The sequence below is a fragment of the Nerophis ophidion genome, linkage group LG03 (assembly GCF_033978795.1).
Source record: "Nerophis ophidion isolate RoL-2023_Sa linkage group LG03, RoL_Noph_v1.0, whole genome shotgun sequence".
NCBI lineage: Eukaryota > Metazoa > Chordata > Actinopteri > Syngnathiformes > Syngnathidae > Nerophis > Nerophis ophidion.
Window position 1 is genome coordinate 24,932,580 of NC_084613.1, and position 20,400 is coordinate 24,952,979.

At 41.8% G+C, this 20,400-nt stretch overlaps 4 protein-coding genes across 6 annotated transcripts in view; 2 read left to right on the forward strand and 2 right to left on the reverse strand.

Annotated features, from left to right (window-relative positions):
* Nucleotides 1–1,835: 1,835 nt before the first annotated feature.
* On the reverse strand, nucleotides 1,836–5,907 carry snx20 (sorting nexin 20). 2 transcript variants are annotated; one of them, XM_061894709.1, is made up of 3 exons: nucleotides 5,752–5,907; nucleotides 5,528–5,679; nucleotides 1,836–3,042 (listed from the first exon to the last, which is right to left on the reverse strand). In XM_061894709.1, exons 1-3 carry the CDS (start codon nucleotides 5,765–5,767, stop codon nucleotides 2,392–2,394), a joined length of 819 nt encoding a protein of 272 aa, XP_061750693.1. In that variant the 5' UTR covers nucleotides 5,768–5,907; the 3' UTR covers nucleotides 1,836–2,391. The 2 variants fall into 2 exon arrangements, with proteins under 2 accessions (XP_061750693.1, XP_061750694.1); XM_061894710.1 differs by having other exon boundaries at nucleotides 5,543–5,679; nucleotides 5,752–5,906.
* On the forward strand, nucleotides 2,440–13,968 carry LOC133549368 (CD59 glycoprotein-like). The gene is made up of 5 exons (XM_061894713.1): nucleotides 2,440–2,785; nucleotides 13,222–13,310; nucleotides 13,403–13,489; nucleotides 13,551–13,652; nucleotides 13,731–13,968. The coding sequence occupies exons 2-5, from the start codon at nucleotides 13,259–13,261 to the stop codon at nucleotides 13,928–13,930; spliced, it is 441 nt and encodes a 146-aa protein (XP_061750697.1). The 5' UTR covers nucleotides 2,440–2,785; nucleotides 13,222–13,258; the 3' UTR covers nucleotides 13,931–13,968.
* kcnj11l (potassium inwardly rectifying channel subfamily J member 11, like) lies at nucleotides 12,878–17,373 on the reverse strand. 2 transcript variants are annotated; one of them, XM_061894708.1, is made up of 6 exons: nucleotides 17,239–17,373; nucleotides 16,817–16,979; nucleotides 16,507–16,749; nucleotides 14,794–15,063; nucleotides 14,505–14,712; nucleotides 12,878–14,427 (listed from the first exon to the last, which is right to left on the reverse strand). In XM_061894708.1, exons 2-6 carry the CDS (start codon nucleotides 16,973–16,975, stop codon nucleotides 14,030–14,032), a joined length of 1,278 nt encoding a protein of 425 aa, XP_061750692.1. In that variant the 5' UTR covers nucleotides 16,976–16,979; nucleotides 17,239–17,373; the 3' UTR covers nucleotides 12,878–14,029. The 2 variants fall into 2 exon arrangements, with proteins under 2 accessions (XP_061750692.1, XP_061750691.1); XM_061894707.1 differs by having other exon boundaries at nucleotides 14,505–15,063.
* Nucleotides 17,374–17,843: 470 nt separating this feature from the next.
* The window catches only part of LOC133549367 (uncharacterized), a 9,342-nt gene continuing 6,785 nt past the window's right edge, over nucleotides 17,844–20,400 (forward strand). Inside the window, exon 1 of the mRNA XM_061894712.1 lies at nucleotides 17,844–17,907. The gene's annotated coding sequence lies outside the window, so the exon portion shown is untranslated. The remainder of the gene's footprint in view (nucleotides 17,908–20,400) is intronic.

Here is a 20,400-nt window from a genome sequence, read left to right on the forward strand (position 1 = left end):
TTGAAAAAAAGAGATAACGAAGTAAAATACAGCACTATGTCATCAATTTCTCATTTATTAAATTGGGTAACAGTGCAAAATATTGCTCATTTGTAGTGGTCTTTCTTGAACTATTTGGAAAAAAAGATATAAAAATAATTAAAAACTTGTTGAAAAATAAACAAGTGATTCAATTATGAATAAAGATTTCTACACACAGAAATAATCATCAACTTAAAGTGCCCTCTTTGGGGATTGTAATAGAGATCCAATCTGGGTTCACAAACTTCATTCTAAACATTTCTTCACAAAAAAAGAAATCCTTAACATCAATATTTATGGAACATGTCCACAAAAAATCTAGCTGTCAACATTGAATATTGCATTGTCGCATTTCTTTTCACAGTCTATAAACTTACATTCATATTTTGTTGAAGTATTATTCAACAATGTATTTATAAAGGATTTTTGAACTGTTGCTATTTTTACTATATTTAAAAAAAAAATCTCACGTACCCCAATTGACACCTTTAAGTACCCCCAGGGGTACGCGCACTCCCATTTGAGAACAACTGCTCTAAAGAACACTAGCTCCATTCAATATACATGGCAACACAGGAAAGTTCTTTTTTGTAAAACGGGCGTTTATTGACGACTCCTTCTTGCTGTACACACCATCCACGCCGTGAGAATTTAAAAAATAAGAGTACAATGCAGTACATCAGACTTCGATTTCACATCAATAAAAACTCGGAAATAAATTACATTGCAAAAATACGATTCCTCGTTGGCTGCTTGTAACGAAAATAGGTTTGAACAAAGACTTGTTTGAAGTTTTGCATAAACTAAAGAATACACTTAACATTTTTCGATGAGCTAAGACAGTGGTTCTCAACCTTTTTTCAGTGACGTACCCCCTGTGAACATTTTTTTAATTCAAGTACCCCCTAATCAGAGCAAAGCATTTTTGGCTGAAAAAAAGAGATAAAGAAGTAAAATACAGCACCATGTCATCAGTTTCTGATTTATTAAATTATTTGTAGTTGTCCTTCTTGAACTATTTGGAAAAAAAGATATAAAAATAACTAAAAACTTGTTGAAAAATAAACAATTGATTCAATTATAAATAAAGATTTCTACAAATTAAGTAATCATCATCTTAAAGTGCCCTCTTTGGGGATTGTAATAGAGATCCATCTGGATTCATGAACTTATTTTTAAAAATTTCTTCACAAAAAAAGAAATCTTTAACATCAATATTTATGGAACATGTCCACAAAAAATCCAGCTGTCAACACTGAATATTGCATGGTTGCCTTTCTTTATACAGTTTATGAAATCACATTCATATTTTGTTGACGTATTATTCAATAATGTGTGGGGCGGTATAGCTCAGTTGGCCGTGCCAGCAACTTCAGGAGTGCAGGTTCGATCCCCTCTTCCGCCATCCTAGAAGCTGCTGTTGTGTCCTTGGGCAAGGCACTTTACCCACCTGCTCCCAGTGCCACCCACACTGGTTTAAAAATAATGTAATCTAAGTATTGGGTTTCACTATGTAAAAGCGCTTTGAGTCACTTGAGAAAAGCGCTATATAAATATAGTTCCCTTAACTTCACAGTGAATATATTTATAAAGGATTTTTGAATTTTTGCTATTTTTAGAATATTTAAAAAATAATCTCACGTAGCCCTTGGCACCTCCAAGTACCGCTAGGGCTACGCATACCCCCATTTGAGAACCACTGAGCTAAGATAACTTGCTCAAGCTCACATCTTTTGTATGTTTTCCTTGTTTACGGTCAGTGGGGGCGCAACATCACAACACTCATTCCACTTTGAAACACAATACACAGAAAATGGATGGATGGACAATTTGTATTAATGTTTTAACTCTGCCACATGAACTTATTTAATCATATTCATTTATTTATGACACATACCGTATTTCCTTGAATTGCCGCCGGGGCGCTAATTAATTTAAAACCTCTTCTCACTCCTGCGCTTACCAAAGGCATGCAGTAAAAGTAAGCATGCGCCAATGTTTTTAAAACTTCTTCTCACTCCGGCACTTCCCAAAAGTATGCAGAACAAATTTGAGTGTGATGTAAGCTTGGACCTTAAATCCTACTGAATAGCTCTTAATCTTCTTCCCTTTATGCGATTTCAGATTACTGGTATTGAAATCAGCCTCCTCCATTTTGAAAATGATGAGAGGGGGAAGTGTCACTCGTGACGTCACGAGTTTGACCAGGTAATACTAAGCTTGCGCTAATTATTTTGAGAAGCAAGTTTGACCCGGCAGTAATTCAAGACAGGCGCATACTATATACCCTGCGGCAATTCAAGGAAATACGGTATTTAAAGCATGCAAACTCTCTCAGCAACAACTACAAAAATGGCATTTGTGTGTCAGTTAGGTGACGTCACGGACAACCACCTCCTTCAGGGAGCGCCAGGAGGCGGCATGTCTGTCCCGCAGCGCCATCAGTTCCTCCTGGAGGTGGGCGACGGGTCGCTGGAGGCCGTAGCTCAAATCCACCAGCGTCTCCAGAAGACCCCCGAGGTAGTCGTTCATTTTCCAGCGTCTGACGACAGGAAGCGCTCGGTGGGCGGCGGCCACGGCCTCCAGGGGCTCCCCCAGGTCGCGGTGACAAACCGCAATGGCGGCGAGGACCGGGACGAGCTGGGTGGGTCTCTGCCACGGCGCCAGCTTCTCTTGGATCTGCAAAACCGTGTGCAGCTGCTCAAGCGCCGCTCGGAACTGCCCGCCTCGCAGCGAGGCCCGGGCCCGACTCAGCTCCTTGCCGGTGAGTAAGTCCGGGACGAGTGGCGAGTGTCGCACGCAGCGCACCGCAAACGCCTGGTTCAGGTAGTCCTGCAGAGCTAAGCCCCGCCCCCCGACTGGACCCGCCAGGTGCTTGCAGGGAAGCGCCAGATCCTCAACCTCCTCGCCGAACTCCTCCGTCAGCTTTTGATGGAAGTGGGAGAAGTCGCTGTAACGCCGCTCCACGATCACGTGACGGGTGCTGAAACTTCCACAGGCCATCACCGCCACCTGGTACACCTGGAGGGGGCGGAGACAAGACGAGATCGCGCAGAGTGTGATGTGCGGTCACTAGTGCGGGCCCAAGCCTCCATGGGGCCCTCTATTTCTGCCGATAATATTGATTGTTGATCATTCACACACCTACTATAAACTCATTGTGGCTCTGGCAGTGTTGTTTACATTATCAAATTGTCAGCCTGGCATGTCTTTACAAATGACGTGTCATTTATAAAGATATGGGAGTGGCCCCAGTTAAGAACATAAATAATACCATGAATGAATGAATTATGTCCAGAGTGCCACATATGGTTCCTAATCTTAAAATGTAGAAAATATTCAGCTACAAGAGTGGCCTGGGGTTGAACAGTCCAAGTGATAAAGCTTTGTATTTACAGCATGGGTGTCAAACTCTGGCCCGCCGTGTATTTTCATTTGGTCCTTGAGGCAATATCAAATTAACATTAGAGTTGGCCCGCCGGTATTATACAGCGGCGGTGTCGCTGTAACACCGCATTCACTGCTAATACGCATACTCGCCCCCCCACCCGATTTTCCAAGGAGACTCCCAAATTTCAGTGCCCCTCACGAAAATCACAGGGGTCAACCATTCTCCCAAATTTCTCCCGATTCCCACCTGGACAACAATATTGGGGGCGCGCCTTAAAGGCACTGCCTCAAGCGTCCTCTAAAACCTTTCGTCACGTCCGCTTTTCCTACGTAGATACAGCGGGCCGGCCTAGTCACATGATATATGTGGTTTTTACACACACACACACACACGCTAATGCAATGCAAGCTTGGTCAACAGCCATACAGGTCACACTGAGGGTGGCCGCATAAACAACTTTAAGACTGTTACAGATATGCGCCACACTGTGAACCAACACTAAACAAGAATGACAAGCACATTTCGGGAGAACATCTGCACTGTAGCACAACATAAACACAACAGAACAAATACCCAGAACCCCTTGCAGTACTACCTCTTCCTGGACGCTACAATATAAAAATTTATTATTAGCCTGTGGAAAAAGTTTATTTTGATATTTACCTGAGAAGGCTGCAAATAAAAAAGAGGCATTCAATTTCTATTTAAATTTGATTTAATATGCCATTGCTATTTTTAAATTATTAGTATTATTTGAAACTCAATTTTGCATGTCACTATAAAGTTATATAAGCCCTGCTCGTTCAATATTCAATGCAAAACTTGTTTGGGTCCCCATTAAAAGGTTAATTTGTTCAACCTTGGCCCGCGGCTTTGTTCAGTTTAAAATTTTGGCCCACTCTGTATTTGAGTTTGACACCCCTGATTTACAGTAAAAGTGTCATCTTGTCTCATCAGTCTTGTACATATTAGTCTTTAATTACTAGTTTATATTTTTAGTTAATTGTTCATATTTAATGTTTACTTTGTACAAAGAGAGCGCAGTCTACTGAAGTTAAATTCCATGTGTATTAAACATAACTGGACAATAAAGCTGATTCTGATTCACTTTATTATTTTTGGTAACAAAAACCTGAAACAGCATTGTGCAAAAATAATTCGTAGTGCAAGAAAAACAATAAAGTGCAACATTAAAATCACTTAAATATACATAAAAAGGAACAAATTCAATTGTACAAAAACTAACATAATTACATTAAATATCAAGCAAATACTTAAATAATAATAATGAACAGTGTTACCAGAAACAAGGTAACATAACGGTTTATAAACAAATATAAAGTTACTACTTTAGTAAATTGTGTTTTTGTACAATAATATATCTTTGAGGGTGCTAAAAGTGAGCACAAATAGACTAAAAAACAGCTTTTACCCAAGAGCCATAGTAGCATTAAACAGGCACTGAGTGAGCACAATATGTCCATCATGTCCTCATGTGTAATGTTTAATTTTTTTTTCTATTTTTTCGGACTACAATGTGCAATAATGTTATATGTATGTGTGTATATATATATTCATATGCATGCATATATGCATCTGTGTGGATATATATACATAGATACATATCTCATCTCTATCTTTTTACTATTTATATTATGAAGTGAACTGAATTATATTTTATATAGCGCTTTTCTCAAGTGACTCAAAGCACTTTACCTAGTGACACCCAGTATCTAAGTTACATTTAAACCAGTGTGGGTGGCACTGGGAGCAGGTGGGTAAAGTGTCTTGCCCAAGGACACAGCGGCAGTGACTAGGATGGCACAAGCGGGAATCGAACCTGCAACCCTCAAGTTGCGGCTATTGTATATGCCCCTTAGGAGGATCTACTCCAATTTCGTTGTTCTTTGAACCTGTTCATTGCAATAATGACAATAAAAATCTATTCTATTTTATTCTATTCTTGATCATTTAGAAATCATCAGTCAGACTCGTATATGCGAAAATAAAAAAATAAGATTTTTTTGTTAATTGCTTTTGGGGGCCCCCTGGTGGCCGCGGGGCCCTAAGCAAGCGCTTAGTTCGCTTATGCCTTGGCCCGGCTCTGGCGGTCACCTTTTGGTGTCTCACCACATGTTTGCAGCAGGCGTCCTCAACAACGCAACTGGACGGGATGTCGAACAGCACTTTGTGTGCTCGCTGCGTCCCTTTCGCCTCTCGCCACCTCTGCTGCAGCTCCTTTGTGGTCAAACTGGAACCGCTAAGCGCTGCACAAACACACACACAAGTGACAGGGATGATGTCGGTCGCATGAAGAAGAAAAAGAAGCATCAAGTCACCTGGTGGCTCGCTCATGTTGAAGACGAAAACTGAATAAACAACTTCTTCACTTTCCTTTCCTATGCGTGAGGAAGTGAAACACGGCAACGTAAGCGCGACTTCCGCTCCCTGACATCATTCTCGCACCTGTCTATGGCAATTTGTATTTTGTTTTAATATTATGGAAATTAACTTATAAAGAGTTTCCAATGTATTTTGGTTTGCGCTCGGAGTCACCAATAAAAGCATCCAATAAGTATTTTAAAAAAGTTACAATGCAACGCAAAGCAAATAACAATAAAATAAGAGCATCATTAATTTTTGAATGTCAAAATATGCACGATTTAAAAATGTGTGTTTATATAGATATTTCAATCAATGCATATTTAGTACACCAGTTAAATTAATGGTCCCCAAACAACGGCCCGCTGGACTTTTTTTGTTTTCTTTTTTTGCTCTGCCAATACATACACTGTAAAAAAAAATCTGTAAAAAAACGGTAATCTACTGGCAGCTATGGCTGCCAAATGAAAACCATAAAATTAAAGTAAAACACTGTAAATCAAATAATGATCAAAAACATTATATTTACAGAAATTTTCATTAAACGTTTTGCGGAAAAATATCGTAATTTTACAGATTTTTACTAAATTTTAAGATCAACCACCTTTAATAAAGTGACGATGCAAACAGTTCTGCAGAAAAATACCTTTTTTTCTACAGAGTTTTTCCAATTTAGTACGATCAACCAACTTTAATGAAGTGACAATGCTGGCAGTTCCACAGAAAAATACCAATATTTTACAGATTTTTTCTGAATTATTAAGATCAGGGGTCTCAAACTCAATCAATTTACCGGGGGGCCACTGTATGTAGAAACTAAGTGAAATGTGGATTCACCTATACGGACAATACTTGCCAACCCTCCTGATTTTCCCGGGAGACTCCCGAATTTGGGTGGCCCTCCCGAAAATCTCCCAGGGTAACCATTCTCCCGAATATCTCCCGATTTCCACCTGGACAACAATATCGGGGCGTGTCTTAAAGGCGCTGCCTTTGGCGGCCTCTACAACTTATCGAAACGTCCGCTTTTCCTCCATACAACCAGCGTGTCACATAATATATGCGTCTCTTACACACAGACAAGTGAATGCAAGGTATACTTGCTCAACAGCCACACAGGTCACACTGAGGGTGGGCGTATAAACAACTTTACCACTGTTACAAATATGCCCCCGACTGTGAACCCACACCAAACAAGAATGACAAACACACTTTGGTAGAACACCCGCACCGTACCACAACATAAACACAACAGAACAAATACCTAGAAGCCGTTGCAGCACTAACTCTTCCGGGACGCTACAATATAACCCCCAAATCGCCCAAATTCAGAGATCTCAAAGTTGGCAAGTATGGCGCGGACACACAGAAGTCCCTTAGGTGCCTTCACAAACAATCAGAAACTACAACAATCCTTAACTTTAATAGCCATATTGCTACAATTTTAAAAAGTTAAATACACTTTCAATGTAATCAGCAAATTAACAGCTAACAAGAAGAGAGAAAGCAGTAGACAGAGGGGTCGGGGATAAGAGGGGCCTTGTGTGTGTGCGTGTGTGTGTGTGTGTGTGTGTGTGTGTGTGTGTGTGTGTGTCCTCTGAGAAGAGACACTGTGAAGTGAAGAGAATTATATTTTATAGTGAAACCCAACATCTAAGTTACAATTAAACCAGTGTGGGTGGCACTGGGAGCAGGTGGGTAAAGTGTCTTGCCCAAGGACACAACGGCATTGACTAGAATGGCGGAAGCGGGGATCAATCCTGCAACCCTCAAGTTGCTGGCACGGCCGCTCTACCGACCGAGCTATACCGCCACTGCTGATCCAGAGGTAGTGACTTCTCCTCCCCTGCGATATAAGTCCACTGTGGACATCTTTTTCCAGTAAAGTCCGGTCTCATTAAAATTTTAAACTTGCTGTGGTAGGAAGCCCGCTTTGTCAATCACTTCAATTTGAGAAAGCACGAAATGGCTGCCGGGCAGCATAGTGGAAGAGGGGTTAGTGCGTGTGCCTCGAAATATGAAGGTAGTGGGTGTGATCCTGGGCTCAAGATCTTTCTGCGTTCTATTTATTATGTCATATGTAAATCACAAATTCGGACCCCAGTGGGTTTTTTTATCATTCTCTTTTTAATCTGTTTTTTTCTAGAGCATCCATCAATCCATTTTCTACCGCTTGTTACTCCTTGGGTCTCTATTTTGGTTGTGGGAAAAAATCGATTTGAATATGAATCGTGATTCTCACGTTGTGCAATTCAGAACCGATTCTCATATTTAAAAAATCGATTTTTTTTTTTTAAATAAATCCAACAAAACAATACACAGCAATACCATAACAATGCAGTCCAATTCCAAAACCAAACCTGACCCAGCAACACTCATAACTGCAATAAACAGACCAATTGAGAGGAGACACAAATACGACACAGAACAAACCAGAAGTAGAGAAATAAAAATTAATACTATCAACAACAGTATCAATATTAGTTAGAATTTCAGCATAGCAGTGATTAAAAATCCCTCATTGACATTATAATTAGACATTTATAAAAATAAAAAATAAAAACAATAAATAGTTTGTACTTGTATAGCGCTTTATACCCCTTTTTAAGGAGCCCAAAGCGCTTTGACAGCATTTCCACATTCACCCATTCACACACACACTGACGGTGGGTGCTACCAAGCAAGGCCCTCATTATTACCCATCAGGAGCAAGGGTGAAGTGTCTTGCCCAAGTACACATGGATGGTAGAAGGTGGGGATTGAACCAGTAACCCTCAGATTGCTGGCACAGATCCATGCAGACCTGACTCATCAAAGTTGTGACCCTCTTAAACAGGACAATACTGTCATCTACTGTACATAGAATAGAATAGAATGTACTTTCGCTGGGGGAAATTCAGCACCACAGTTCGCTCACAATAAACAATGATAATAATAAATTATATATAATATATATATGTATATATATATATATATATATATATATATATATATATATATATATATATATATATATATGTAGGTGTGGGAAAAAAATCACACCTACATATTGCGCTCTACCACGGTATCGAGCACTATTCTCTGGATAATCCAATCAAGACATATATATATATATATATATATATATATATATATATATATATATATATATATATATATATATATATATATATATATATATATATATATAATATATGAATAATATGAATATGTTCTACATATATTCTACTTTTAAGTGCAGTCAAGGAACATATGCATTAGGGAGTCTTTTCTGAAGCCCACAGTAAAGAGACGTAACTTCATCATGTCGCCTGGTTATTGACTCCAACCCAATATATTCCACCGTCAACGAGCAATATGAAGAAATACTCTTGCAAGTACCAAAACGAGTGGAAACAAGAAATTTCAGTTCATCCAGGAGAGTTCGAAGGGGAAGGAGTATGTTGCCTGTAGATTTTGTAGAACAGACTTCTCAATTGAACACGGTGGCCGAACGGATATACTCAGTCATGAACGGTCAGCGAAGCACAAAGCGTCCGCAGCGCAGCATCGTTTACAACCCAGTATTATGGGCCACCTCGCAAAATGGATACTCGATGGTGTAACTTATGCTGAGACAAAGATGGCTATGCTGATAGCAAGAAACATCATCCCGTTCTCATTTGCGGATGTCTACAACAAATCCGTGAAGGATATTTTCCCGGATTCAGAGATCGCTCGTCAGTACGCAAATGGCAGAACAAAGGTTACTCAAAAAGTGAAATGTAAGTGTTGTTGTTTTTTTTTTTTAGTAACCAGCAAGCACAGTACAGTTAGTAGAACAACTGTGCTTTTATTACTGTGTATTTGATAGGTGCCGTCGGAAATTCAACTATTTATTTGATCTTTTATTTATATATATAATAAAATAAATATATAAAGCTAGAATTCACTGAAAGTCAAGTATTTCATACATAAATATATATTTTTATATATATATATATATATATATATATATATATATATATATATATATATATATATATATATATATATATGAAATATATATGAAATACTCGAGTTGGTTAATTATACTCCTCCCCTCTTAACCACACCCTCCGCCCCAACCACGCCTCAACCCCACCCCCCACCTCCCGAAATCGGAGGTCTCAAGGTTGGCAAGTATGCAGTAGTATGAACACAGAGGGAAGACAAATTCACATGTCGGCAACATAGAGACCCGATGGTGTCAATACTCAACTTCGGTCCATCCATTTCTACCGCCTTTCCCAATCGGGGACGCAGGGGATGCTGGCGCCTATCTCAGGTACAATCGGGCGGAAGGCCATGTACACCCTGGACAAGTCGCCAGCTCATTGCAGGGGCCAACACAGACAGACAACATTCACACTCACATTCACACACTAGGGACAATTTAATGTTGCCAATCAACTTGTTAGGAAAATTAAACCTACCGTGTTCAATTCAAAGTCAAATTGGCGTATGAGGACAAAGTGTGTCTACGTTCGCGGCTGTCCTTCATGATTATTACATGTATCCCTTTTGCCCTTATAAGTCGTTTACATGTTTCTTATCCCTCAACATACAAACCCCGTTTCCATATGAGTTGGGAAATTGTGTTAAATGTAAATATTAACGGAATACAAAGATTTGCAAATCCTTTTCAACCCATATTCAATTGAATGCACTACAAAGACAACATGTTTGATGTTCAAACTCATAGACTTTATTTTTTTTTTGGAAATAATAATTAACTTAGAATTTCATGGCTGCAACATGTGCCAAAGTAGTTGGGAAAGGGCATGTTCACCACTGTGTTACATCACCTTTTCTTTTAACAACACTCAATAAACGTTTGGGAACTGAGGAAACAAATTGTTGAAGCTTTGAACGTGGAATTCTTTCCCATTCTTTTTTTTACATAGAGCTTCAGTCGTTCAACAGTCCGGGGTCTCTGCTGTCGTATTTTACGCTTCATAATGCGCCACACATTTTCGATGGGAAACAGGTCTGGACTGCAGGCGGGCCAGGAAAGTACCCGCACCCTTTTTTAATGAAGCCACGCTGTTGTAACACTTGTCTTGCTGAAATAAGCAGGGCAACCATGATAACGTTGCTTGGATGACAACATATGTTGCTCCAAAACCTGTATGGACCTTTCAGCATTAATGGTGCCTTCACAGATGTGTAAGTTACCCATGCCTTGGGCACTAATACACCCCCATACCATCACAGATGCTGGCTTTTGAACTTTGCACCTATAACAATCCAAATGTTTTTTTTCCTCTTTGTTCTGGAGGACACCACGTCTTCTGTTTCCAAATATAATTTGAAATGTGGACTCGTCAGACCACAGAACACCTTTCCACTTTGCATCAGTCCATCTTAGATGATCTCAGGCCCAGAGAAGCCAGCGGCGTTCCTTGGTGCTGTTGATAAATGGGTTTGGCTTTGCATAGTAGAGCTTTAACGTGCACTTACAGATGTAGCGACCAACTGTAGTTACTGACAGTGGTTTTCTGAAGTGTTCCTGAGCCCATGTGGTGATTTCATTTACATACTGATGTCGGTTTTTGATGCAGTACCGCCTGAGGGATCAAAAGTCCACAATATCATCGCTTATGTGCAGTGATTCCTCCAGATTGTCTGAACTTTTTGATGATTTTACGGACCGTAGATGGTAAAATCCCTAAATTCCTTGCAATAGCTCATTGAGAAATGTTGTTCTAAATCTGTGTGAGCCCATGTGGTGATTTCATTTACATACTGATGTCGGTTTTTGATGCAGTACCGCCTGAGGGATCAAAAGTCCACAATATCATCGCTTATGTGCAGTGATTCCTCCAGATTGTCTGAACTTTTTGATGATTTTACGGACCGTAGATGGTAAAATCCCTAAATTCCTTGCAATAGCTCATTGAGAAATGTTGTTCTAAATCTGTTCGACAATTTGCTTACAAAGGGGTGACCCTCACCCCATCCTTGTTTGTGAATTACTTAGCATTTCATGGAAGTTGTTTTTATACCCAATCATGGCACCCACCCAAGTGTTTGACGAGCATTCCTCAACTTTATCAGTATTTATTGCGGCCTTTCCCTACTTCTTTGTCACGTGTTGCTGGCATCAAATTCTAAAGTTATTGATTATTTGCAAACAAAAAATTGTTTATCAGTTTGAACATCAAATATGTTGTCTTTGTAGCATTCGCATCTGAAAATGGGTTGAAAAGGATTTGCAAATCATTGTAGTCTGTTTATATTTATATCTAAAACAATTTCTCAACTCATATGGAAACGGGGTTGTCTTACTTTCTCTTCTCGTTCGCTGTTTTGACGGATATATTTTCCATCCATCTTCTACCACTTGTCCCTATTTTCATTGCTGTTTATTCGAGCCTTACCGCCATTTGTCTAGACGCATGCGTGGACCGATCGGGTAGTAACAGGCAGTTCAGTTTTTATTTAAAAAAATATACTTTTTATTTTTACATCCATCCATCCATTTTTCTACCGCTTGTCCCTTTCGGGTCGCGGGGGGTGCTGGAGCCTATATATTTTATGATATGTTTCCTACTATTTTTCCGATTGCGTTAATTTGAGTAATTCTCTGGTGTGGACGCCTAAGTGTATTTCTCTACTTTCTTTTTTTGTGTGAAGCACCATGTGTTGCCACTTCCCTGTATATAAAAAGTGCCATATAAATTTGACTTGATGATACAGCAACACTAAATTGGCCGTAGTGTGTGAATGTGAGTGAGAATGTTGCCTGTCTATATGTGTTGGCCCTGTGATGAGATGGCGACTTGTCCACGGTGTACCCCGCCTTCCGCCTGGCCGAATGCAGCTTAGATAGACACCAGCAACCCTCGCGACCCCAAAAGCGACAAGCGGTAGAAAATGGATGGATAGATGGATGGATACGAACACTGCCCGTGTCTGTTCGTATTGTTGTGTAGGATTTGTAATTGACAGCTGATGAGCCCGCCTCCCAGCCAATGACTGCATTGAGGAAATAAAAGAAATAACAGTACAAATAAATAAATATGATGTGAAACCAATACATTAACTATTATGCATACAATATCAATAAAACCAGAGATTTGTTTATTCAAGTTGACTTAATAGTATACAGTACTTATACATTACAGTGTTGTCATTGAATGCAGCTGGATGGGGAAATAATTGAGTCTCTATAGTTGCTGGTGCCCTGTTACTGTATGGGACACACACACACACACACACACACACACACACACATGCACGCGCACACACACACACACCCCAACACCACAAAAGTTGACACTTTGTTGCTTGTCTGATTAACATGCACACAGAAAATATATTAAATATAGTATTTGTTTTGTTTTAGTTAAAAACTAACGATCGTTGTCATTTTCCTGTCCTCAAGTGTGTGTGTTTGTGAACAGTTCCAAACAGACGAGCGCACACAGTGGACACATTGACATGGTATCCAAGGCCCGGGTGGGAGAAACTGTCACAGCGATGACACCACATAGTGAGTCTTTGTGTGTCTTTTGTGTGTGCACCACAAAGACGTTTTCAGTGCGTGGGCTCGCCATCTCACTGTCGGGCCATTCCCCGATTCAGTCCAGCTGGAAGAAGTCGACGACATGGCACGTCGGAGCCAACTTGTCCTGCTGATGTTCGCGGCCGCTGCTGTGATGATACGTGAAGGTGAGTGAGCACGCCCTGTAACGTTCTTACAAGCACATTTTGTCCAAATGTGTCTCTTCAGGGGACGCACTTCGCTGTTACAAGTGCGCCGACTACACGGGCCACTGTCAGAATGTGCAAGAGTGCACGTACGAGGACGCCTGCTTGTCTTTGAGTGAGAGAGGTAAGAGGTCAAATGTCCTTTGCTTTTTCTCTGGACTAATCACTGTGTGTGTGTGTGTGTGTGTGTGTGTGTGTCCAGGCGGGAAGACCATCCGTCAGTGCATCAGGTACACCGACTGTGACAATTCCCGCCTTGGCCAGATGTTCCCCGCCATGTCGGCCTTCACGTACCGCTGCTGCAGCAGCAACCTGTGCAACTCCAGCAAGGCCGTCACCATGGCGACGCCCGTCACGCTCATTATCGGCTCGCTGCTCTGCATCCTTGGGTGCTGGCTGTGAAGATGCCACGTAACCCTGAATAAACAAAATAAAGCCATTGTTGTTGTTGTCCTTCTACGTTCCCGTCAGCGTGGCCTGAGCGTCACATTTTATTGCGTGTCACCCCTCCGTCTGGCATCCGATTACTTCTAGCTGCACTGTCTTTTTCTGACCTCCTTGCTCCGCCTCCTCCTCGGCCGGGGCGTACCAGGGCTGCGAGGCGGCACTGTCGCAGGCCCGTCCCCCCCTGCGGAAGCCACCCCGCCCGGCCCGGACCAGCCCCCAGCCCTGCAGCTGCACTTCGGGCGCACCCTCCTGGACCCCCCGCGTCTGGTCTAGCTCTTTGGCGCTGAGGGACGGCATCCGCACCCGGACCGTGTTGCCGAACTTGGAGTAGTCGACGCAGTAGCGACCGTCCTCCTCGCTTATGATGGACACAAAGCGCCTCCCCCACAGGATCTCCTCAGGGATGTACGAGGTCCGAGCCTGCATGGTGATGCCAGTCGTCTCCACCACGCCTGCATGAGAAAACCACGTCCACTTTTATGCTGACGACACTAACTAAACTCAGAATCATTTTGAGGAGAAACGCCACCTTCAAGGATAACGATGACTTCGAGGTCGGCTGAGGTCAACGACTGGGCCGACAGCTCGTAGAGAGGGCTTCCTCTTTCCAACGTGTGGCTGATGATGAGCGGAGACACCAGGAAGACGCCGTTGCTCCTAAGCGGGTTCTCCACTTGGATGTCCAGCTGGCTCACCGGGATCACCTCGCCCTCTGCCGTCACCGTCCGCCTGATGACCTGGAGGAACAAGGCAGTGGAAACACACAGCGTCGGGTACAAGACCTCCTGCCATGAGCGGCGCATAGCTGTCGCTTTCACCTGCAGCTGGACGGTGGCCGAGATGATCATGCTCTTCCTCAAGTCGCCTACTCGGAACATGAGCGTGGGCCGACCGTTTCGCGGGGCGATGACAGCATTCCTGGAGAAGATGAGCGTCTCCGCCCTGCGGTTGGCCTGCGCCGTCTTCATGAAGACGCAGCCCAGCATGACGGCGTTGATGATCAGGCCCAAGATGTTCTGGATGATTAAGACGATAATGGCAAAGGGACACTCTTCCGTCACCATTCTGCCGCCAAAACCGATGGTCACCTGTCAAAACAGTTATTTAGATAATGGAGCAACGACGGTGGATCTGGGTAAGTTTTTACCTCATCCCTCACTGACCTGATATGTCCGAAAGACAAAGAGATTATTTGAATATTATCTGGTCAGAGATGCTACCCGGTGGTTGTTTGACACACTGCATCTAGTCCTGGATCGTCCCACTCCTTAATGCTTAAGTCATACGCAGGATTCTCACAGGAATGAGGTAAAAATACAACCCTACCTACTGAATAGCACGGCTATTCATCTAAAATGGAACTTCCATTTACAAACTTACCGGTAACTGGTTCTCGGACAAGGTTCATAAATCGAAAAATGTGTACAGCGAAGCAAATTTCTCCAGAAGAATCAATGTAAATATGAAAAATGGGTTCTGTCCTCGACAATAGTCCATATTTTAGTTGCTAAAAGGTAGTGTATATCAAACAAACACATCAAGGAGGTGATGGATCCACTTTCTCTTTATTAAAAAGCCAAAACAACTACGACAAGCTAAACTGTCCTGTTTGCTCTGCCAATACGCGCAAACATACAGAAGTCCCTTAGGTGCCCTCACAAACGATCAGAAATTACAAAAATCTTTGAATTTAATAGCCATATTGCTACAATATTAAACATTTAAAAAAGTAAAATATACTTTCAATGTCATCAGTAAATGAACAGCTAACGAGAAGAGAGAAAGCAGTAGACAAAGGGGTCGGGATAGGAGGGGCCGTGTGTGTGTGTGTGTGTGTGCTCTGAGAAGAGACACTGCTGATCCAGAGGTAGTGACTTCTCCGCTGTGATGTAAGTCCACTTTAGGCATCTTTTTCTTTTTCTCCACTTCTTTGTGAGCGCTTTGAGTGTCTAGAAAAGCGCGATATAAATCTAAGTTACATACACACACATATATATATATACATATATCTTTTTTTTTTTTTTTTTCAGAAAAGTTTGGTCTCATTAAAATTGAAAACTTGCTGTGGTGTGAAGCTCGCTTTGTCAATCACTTCAATTTGAGCAAGCGCAAAATGGCTGCCAGCGGGACTACACAATTAATTAATGAAGCATATTTGGGTGACGGACGTCCCTCTTCACTATTAATATTAGTTTGTATATTCCAGAGAACCAGCATCCTCTACAGTAGATATTGGATTTTGGTCTATTTATTATGTCATATCACAAGATCAAACCCCAGTGTTCTTATGTTTGCTAGCAAAGTCAAATGTAATTGCAAGGATCTGTTAATGTGTTTACGATAGCCCAAGTTCCTATTTAGAACAGGAGCGCTGGCGTTTTTAAGAATTTGCTGCAAAAGTGATCTTCTCGCAAGCTTTGAATTGAACTCGGAGGGCAAACTACTTGAATTGCCCCGATCTACAGTCTAGCAACAGAGCTTCGAATATGACGATCATATCTGGTGATAGAGAACATGGAGAAGGTTCCAACCTGGACCTCGATGGAGAAGAGGAACGCCGAGGTGAACGAGTTGATGGCGGTGACGCAGGGAACAGGAGCCAATTCTCCTTCGGGGTGCAAGGGATGCTGCAGGTCGCCGTGTGCGAAAGCCAGGAGCCACCACACCATGGCGAAAAGCATCCAGGAGCAGAGGAAGACCGAGGTGAAGATGAGGAAGGAGTGCTGCCACTTGAGATCCACCATGGTGGTGAAGACGTCCTGTAGGAAGCGACCCTTGAACACCACAAGACAGCATCCTGGTTAGGGACCGTGGTAGCGACCACACCGCCGTTCCTCTCACCTGCTCCATGATGTTCTTGTGGGCCACATTGCACGAGCCCGCTTTGGTGATAAAGCGGGCCCTCTGAGTCCTGGAACGGCTGCGGTTAGGCTGGTTCTGGTCCTCAGCCAGGCGGGTGAGCAGGAACCCGTCTGGGAGGAGACCCTTCCTGGCCAGCATGATGCTGACACAAACACAGGTACAGCATAGTGTTAGACCACTCACCCATCAAATAATTCATTGGGTGGTATTAATGACTGCTACACAATCAAATATCATTCACTAATCCAGTGTTTAGAACACAACACATAATACAGAGCTGATAAAAAAAAATGTCAATAAAATATTATCAAACGCAATAGCAATTAAGTGCGTGTGATCGATAGGATGAGCAAACTGATCGAGGCCTTTAAAACGAACAAACAAAAATACAGTATGATTACCTGAATATGCGATACCCTGAAGACTTGTCGGTCGATTATTCGATTTATTGAATTAATATCAACAATATGAAGCAGACATCTCCATCATTTTTTGTTATTGTGATGCTTGCTTGGAGGACAACTGTTAGGTCATTGTCAATGTAATTCAATTGAGACTTCTGCTGCGCTTTTTCAAAATAAAGCTCCATCCACACGATTGGCTCGTAGTTTCTGTTGGGTTAAGTAATAAATCTTGGAGTAGAAATTACAATATTAAAGCGGTAAATGCATTTATTTTTGAAATATGTATATATTGTGGGAAAGGGTTGTTTTGGTGCGCTTTAAAGAAGGAGGAGTTGGTTTACTTTGAAAGTCTTCGTAATTTGGTTCCGGTGTTTAGTTGTTCTTGATATTGAGCATCAAAATATTGAGCAGAAAAAACATCAACGTGAGCTTATTTTATTTGATAAAATAATAAGAATGTCATTGAATCATTAGCCTGCGTGACTGATGAACTTTTAGTCGTTTATTTAGTGTTTCTGTTGGTATTTGTTGACTACTTAATGAAGCAGTTTACCACATCTGCCTGTAGATGGCAACAAAGCTTTATTAGTGTTCGTATTTTCAACTGACAATCGAAGGTTTCGGTATTTCCTACATCGGTCATGGCGTTCCCTTACAGAAGTACCAGTATGTATTTTTTCATTTAACTGCTATTTAACATTTAATGTAGTCATATGACATTTATCAGTGAACAAATTATAAACCACTTGCTGCAAGGAATTGTTTTGCCGTCGTCGTTACTTTTTGTATTACATATTTTTACAAATCAATTGATATATGGCGGCCTCCTTGTAACAGTATTTTTTATAATGCATTATAACTAACTTAAAGCAATTTTAGTAATTCCTTAAACAAAAGGTTGCCTGTTATCAAAGCACGTGAGGTCACAAATATGGTTAGTCTTTGTATAGGAGCCATTAGTGATTAAGTCATAGCAGCAGCCTTTGTGTTTGTGTTCACAGTGACGGACAGAGACATCCTCTTGTTGTGGGGCAGACTGGCTCTTACAGGCACATGCAGCCTCTGCTATTGCCATTTTTGTTACAAATTAGCGTATAGTAGACTCTACATGGAAGCGCTAAAACGAGGGTCCCTGGTTCAATCCTCACCCAGTACCAACCTTGTCACGTCTGTTGTGTCCTGAGCAAAACACTTCACCCTTGCTCCTGATGGGTGCTGGTTAGCGCCTTGCATGGCAACTCCCTCCATCAGTGTGTGAATGGGTAAATGTGGAAGTAGTGTCAAAGCGCTTTGAGTACTTTGAAGGTAGAAAAGCGCTATACAAGTACAACCCATTTATCATTTATTCACCTGAGGGCCACCAACAACGCCATTTTCACGGGTCAAAAGAACCAGCCCTCCATGCAGGGCTGGAGGTCAGTTTGCAGCTTCCTTGGTGATGTCCCATAGGAGCACATTCCACTGTCGCTTCTTTTCTCTCTCCCCCGCAGGGCGATCCGTAGGGAGATGGGCCTCCAGTCAATGCTGTCCGTGAGCCAGCTAAAGAAGAAATGGGGCAACATGAAGTAAAAGTACCGGGTCGGCGAAACACCATCTTGTTTTTAATTCATCCCACCAAGACAGCTGCTGTTGGCAGTCTTATTGGGGTGGCTTCACTTTGACGGAATCTTCTCGTCGTGTAGTTTATCGCGATTCCATGAAGAGTCTACTATACATTAATTTGTAACAAAAATGGCAACAGCAGAGGATGCATGTGCCTGTAAGAGCCAGTCTGCCCCACAACAAGAGGATAACGAATAAGAAGTAGCTTGTTGACTACATCCTTTTTGACCTCAGGGCCTGACTTTTACACTAGAGAAAGTCCTGGGGCCCACTAAAATATTAACACTGAATTAATAATTTTACTTTTGATTTTAATCATATTCAATAATGATATCCAACCTACTTATAGTTTAACTGCATAAACCTTGTCAAATGATATGAAACCACGTCTGAATCACAAAGATTATTATTGAGGCTTAGGTCAGGATGAGGACAGCACGGTGGACCAGGGGTTAGTTCTTGTGCCTCACGATACGAAGGTCCTGAGTAGTCCTGAGTTCAATCCTGGGCTCGGGATCTTTCTGTGTGGTGTTTGCATGTACTCTCCGTGACTGCGTGGGTTCCCTCCGGGTACTCCGGCTTCCTCCCACCGCCAAAAAAACATGCAACTGGGGTTAGGTTGATTGGCAACACTAGTGTGTGAATGTTGTCTGTCTATCTGTGTTGACCCTGGGATGAGGTGACGACTTGTCCAGGGTGTACCCCACCTTCCGCCCGAATGCCTCTGAGATAGGCTCCAAAAGGGACAAGCGGTAGAAAATAGATGGATGGAGTTCAGGATGATTAAAAAAATAGATGTTAAAAATATATAATGCAAAAGAAGGGACTCATAAAAACTGCTCAAATAAATATATTCAAACTATATTATTAATTAATAATAAAGTACCAATGATTGTCACACACATACGGGAATCATTTATGGTGATTAAACCCTCAATTCCAACCCTTAATGCTGAGTGCCAAGCCGGGAGGTAATGGGTCCCATTTTTATAGTATGACTCGGCCGGGATTTGAACTCACGACCTACCGGTCTCAGGGCGGACACGCTAACCACTAGGCCACTAGATATGTTAATGAGGGGGACTTGTTCAGGGTGTACGCCGCCTACGGCCCTAATGCAGCTGACATAGGCTCCAGCACCCCCCGCGACCTCAAAAGGGACAAGCGGTAGGAAGTGGATGGAAAACGGCTGCCAGCAGGACTACAAAATTAATGAATGAAGCATTTATACACAAAAGGGATATTTGGGTGCCAGACGTCTCTCTTCATTATTAGTATTAGTTTGTTAAATTTATAGTGTAAATGAAAATACAGCTTCACCACTTAAGTCATAATTTTTCCACTTCAGAAACTTCTCTATTTGGTATTGTCATTACTGCCACTAGGGCTGGGCGATATGGCCTTTTTTTTTTTTTTTTTTGTCCTGTCCAGCTTCTCAGGCAAATCATATAGTTGATGTAAATGCCCATATCGGCTGTTCAGCTTTACTTTACAAAAGAGAAGTGTAAGATACTTCTCTTGTTGTCTTATTTGAATGTGACTTTATTAAATGTATTT

What these genes read in the sequence shown, in the direction of transcription:
- snx20 (XM_061894709.1), bottom strand. An exon ending in ATGTGGTGAGACACCAAAAG is followed by an intron (nt 3,043 to 5,527) that starts GTGACCGCCAGA and finishes CGCCCCCTCCAG; the next exon opens with GTGTACCAGGTGGCGGTGAT.
- LOC133549368 (XM_061894713.1), top strand. Translation starts at nt 13,259, where the DNA reads ATGGTATCCAAGGCCCGGGTGGGAGAAACTGTCACAGCGATGACACCA. An exon ending in CACAGCGATGACACCACATA is followed by an intron (nt 13,311 to 13,402) that starts GTGAGTCTTTGT and finishes TCCCCGATTCAG; the next exon opens with TCCAGCTGGAAGAAGTCGAC. An exon ending in CTTGTCTTTGAGTGAGAGAG is followed by an intron (nt 13,653 to 13,730) that starts GTAAGAGGTCAA and finishes GTGTGTGTCCAG; the next exon opens with GCGGGAAGACCATCCGTCAG.
- kcnj11l (XM_061894707.1), bottom strand. Translation starts at nt 16,975, where the DNA reads ATGCTGGCCAGGAAGGGTCTCCTCCCAGACGGGTTCCTGCTCACCCGC. An exon ending in ACAAGAACATCATGGAGCAG is followed by an intron (nt 16,750 to 16,816) that starts GTGAGAGGAACG and finishes GTGGTGTTCAAG; the next exon opens with GGTCGCTTCCTACAGGACGT. An exon ending in TCTTCTCCATCGAGGTCCAG is followed by an intron (nt 15,064 to 16,506) that starts GTTGGAACCTTC and finishes CTGTTTTGACAG; the next exon opens with GTGACCATCGGTTTTGGCGG.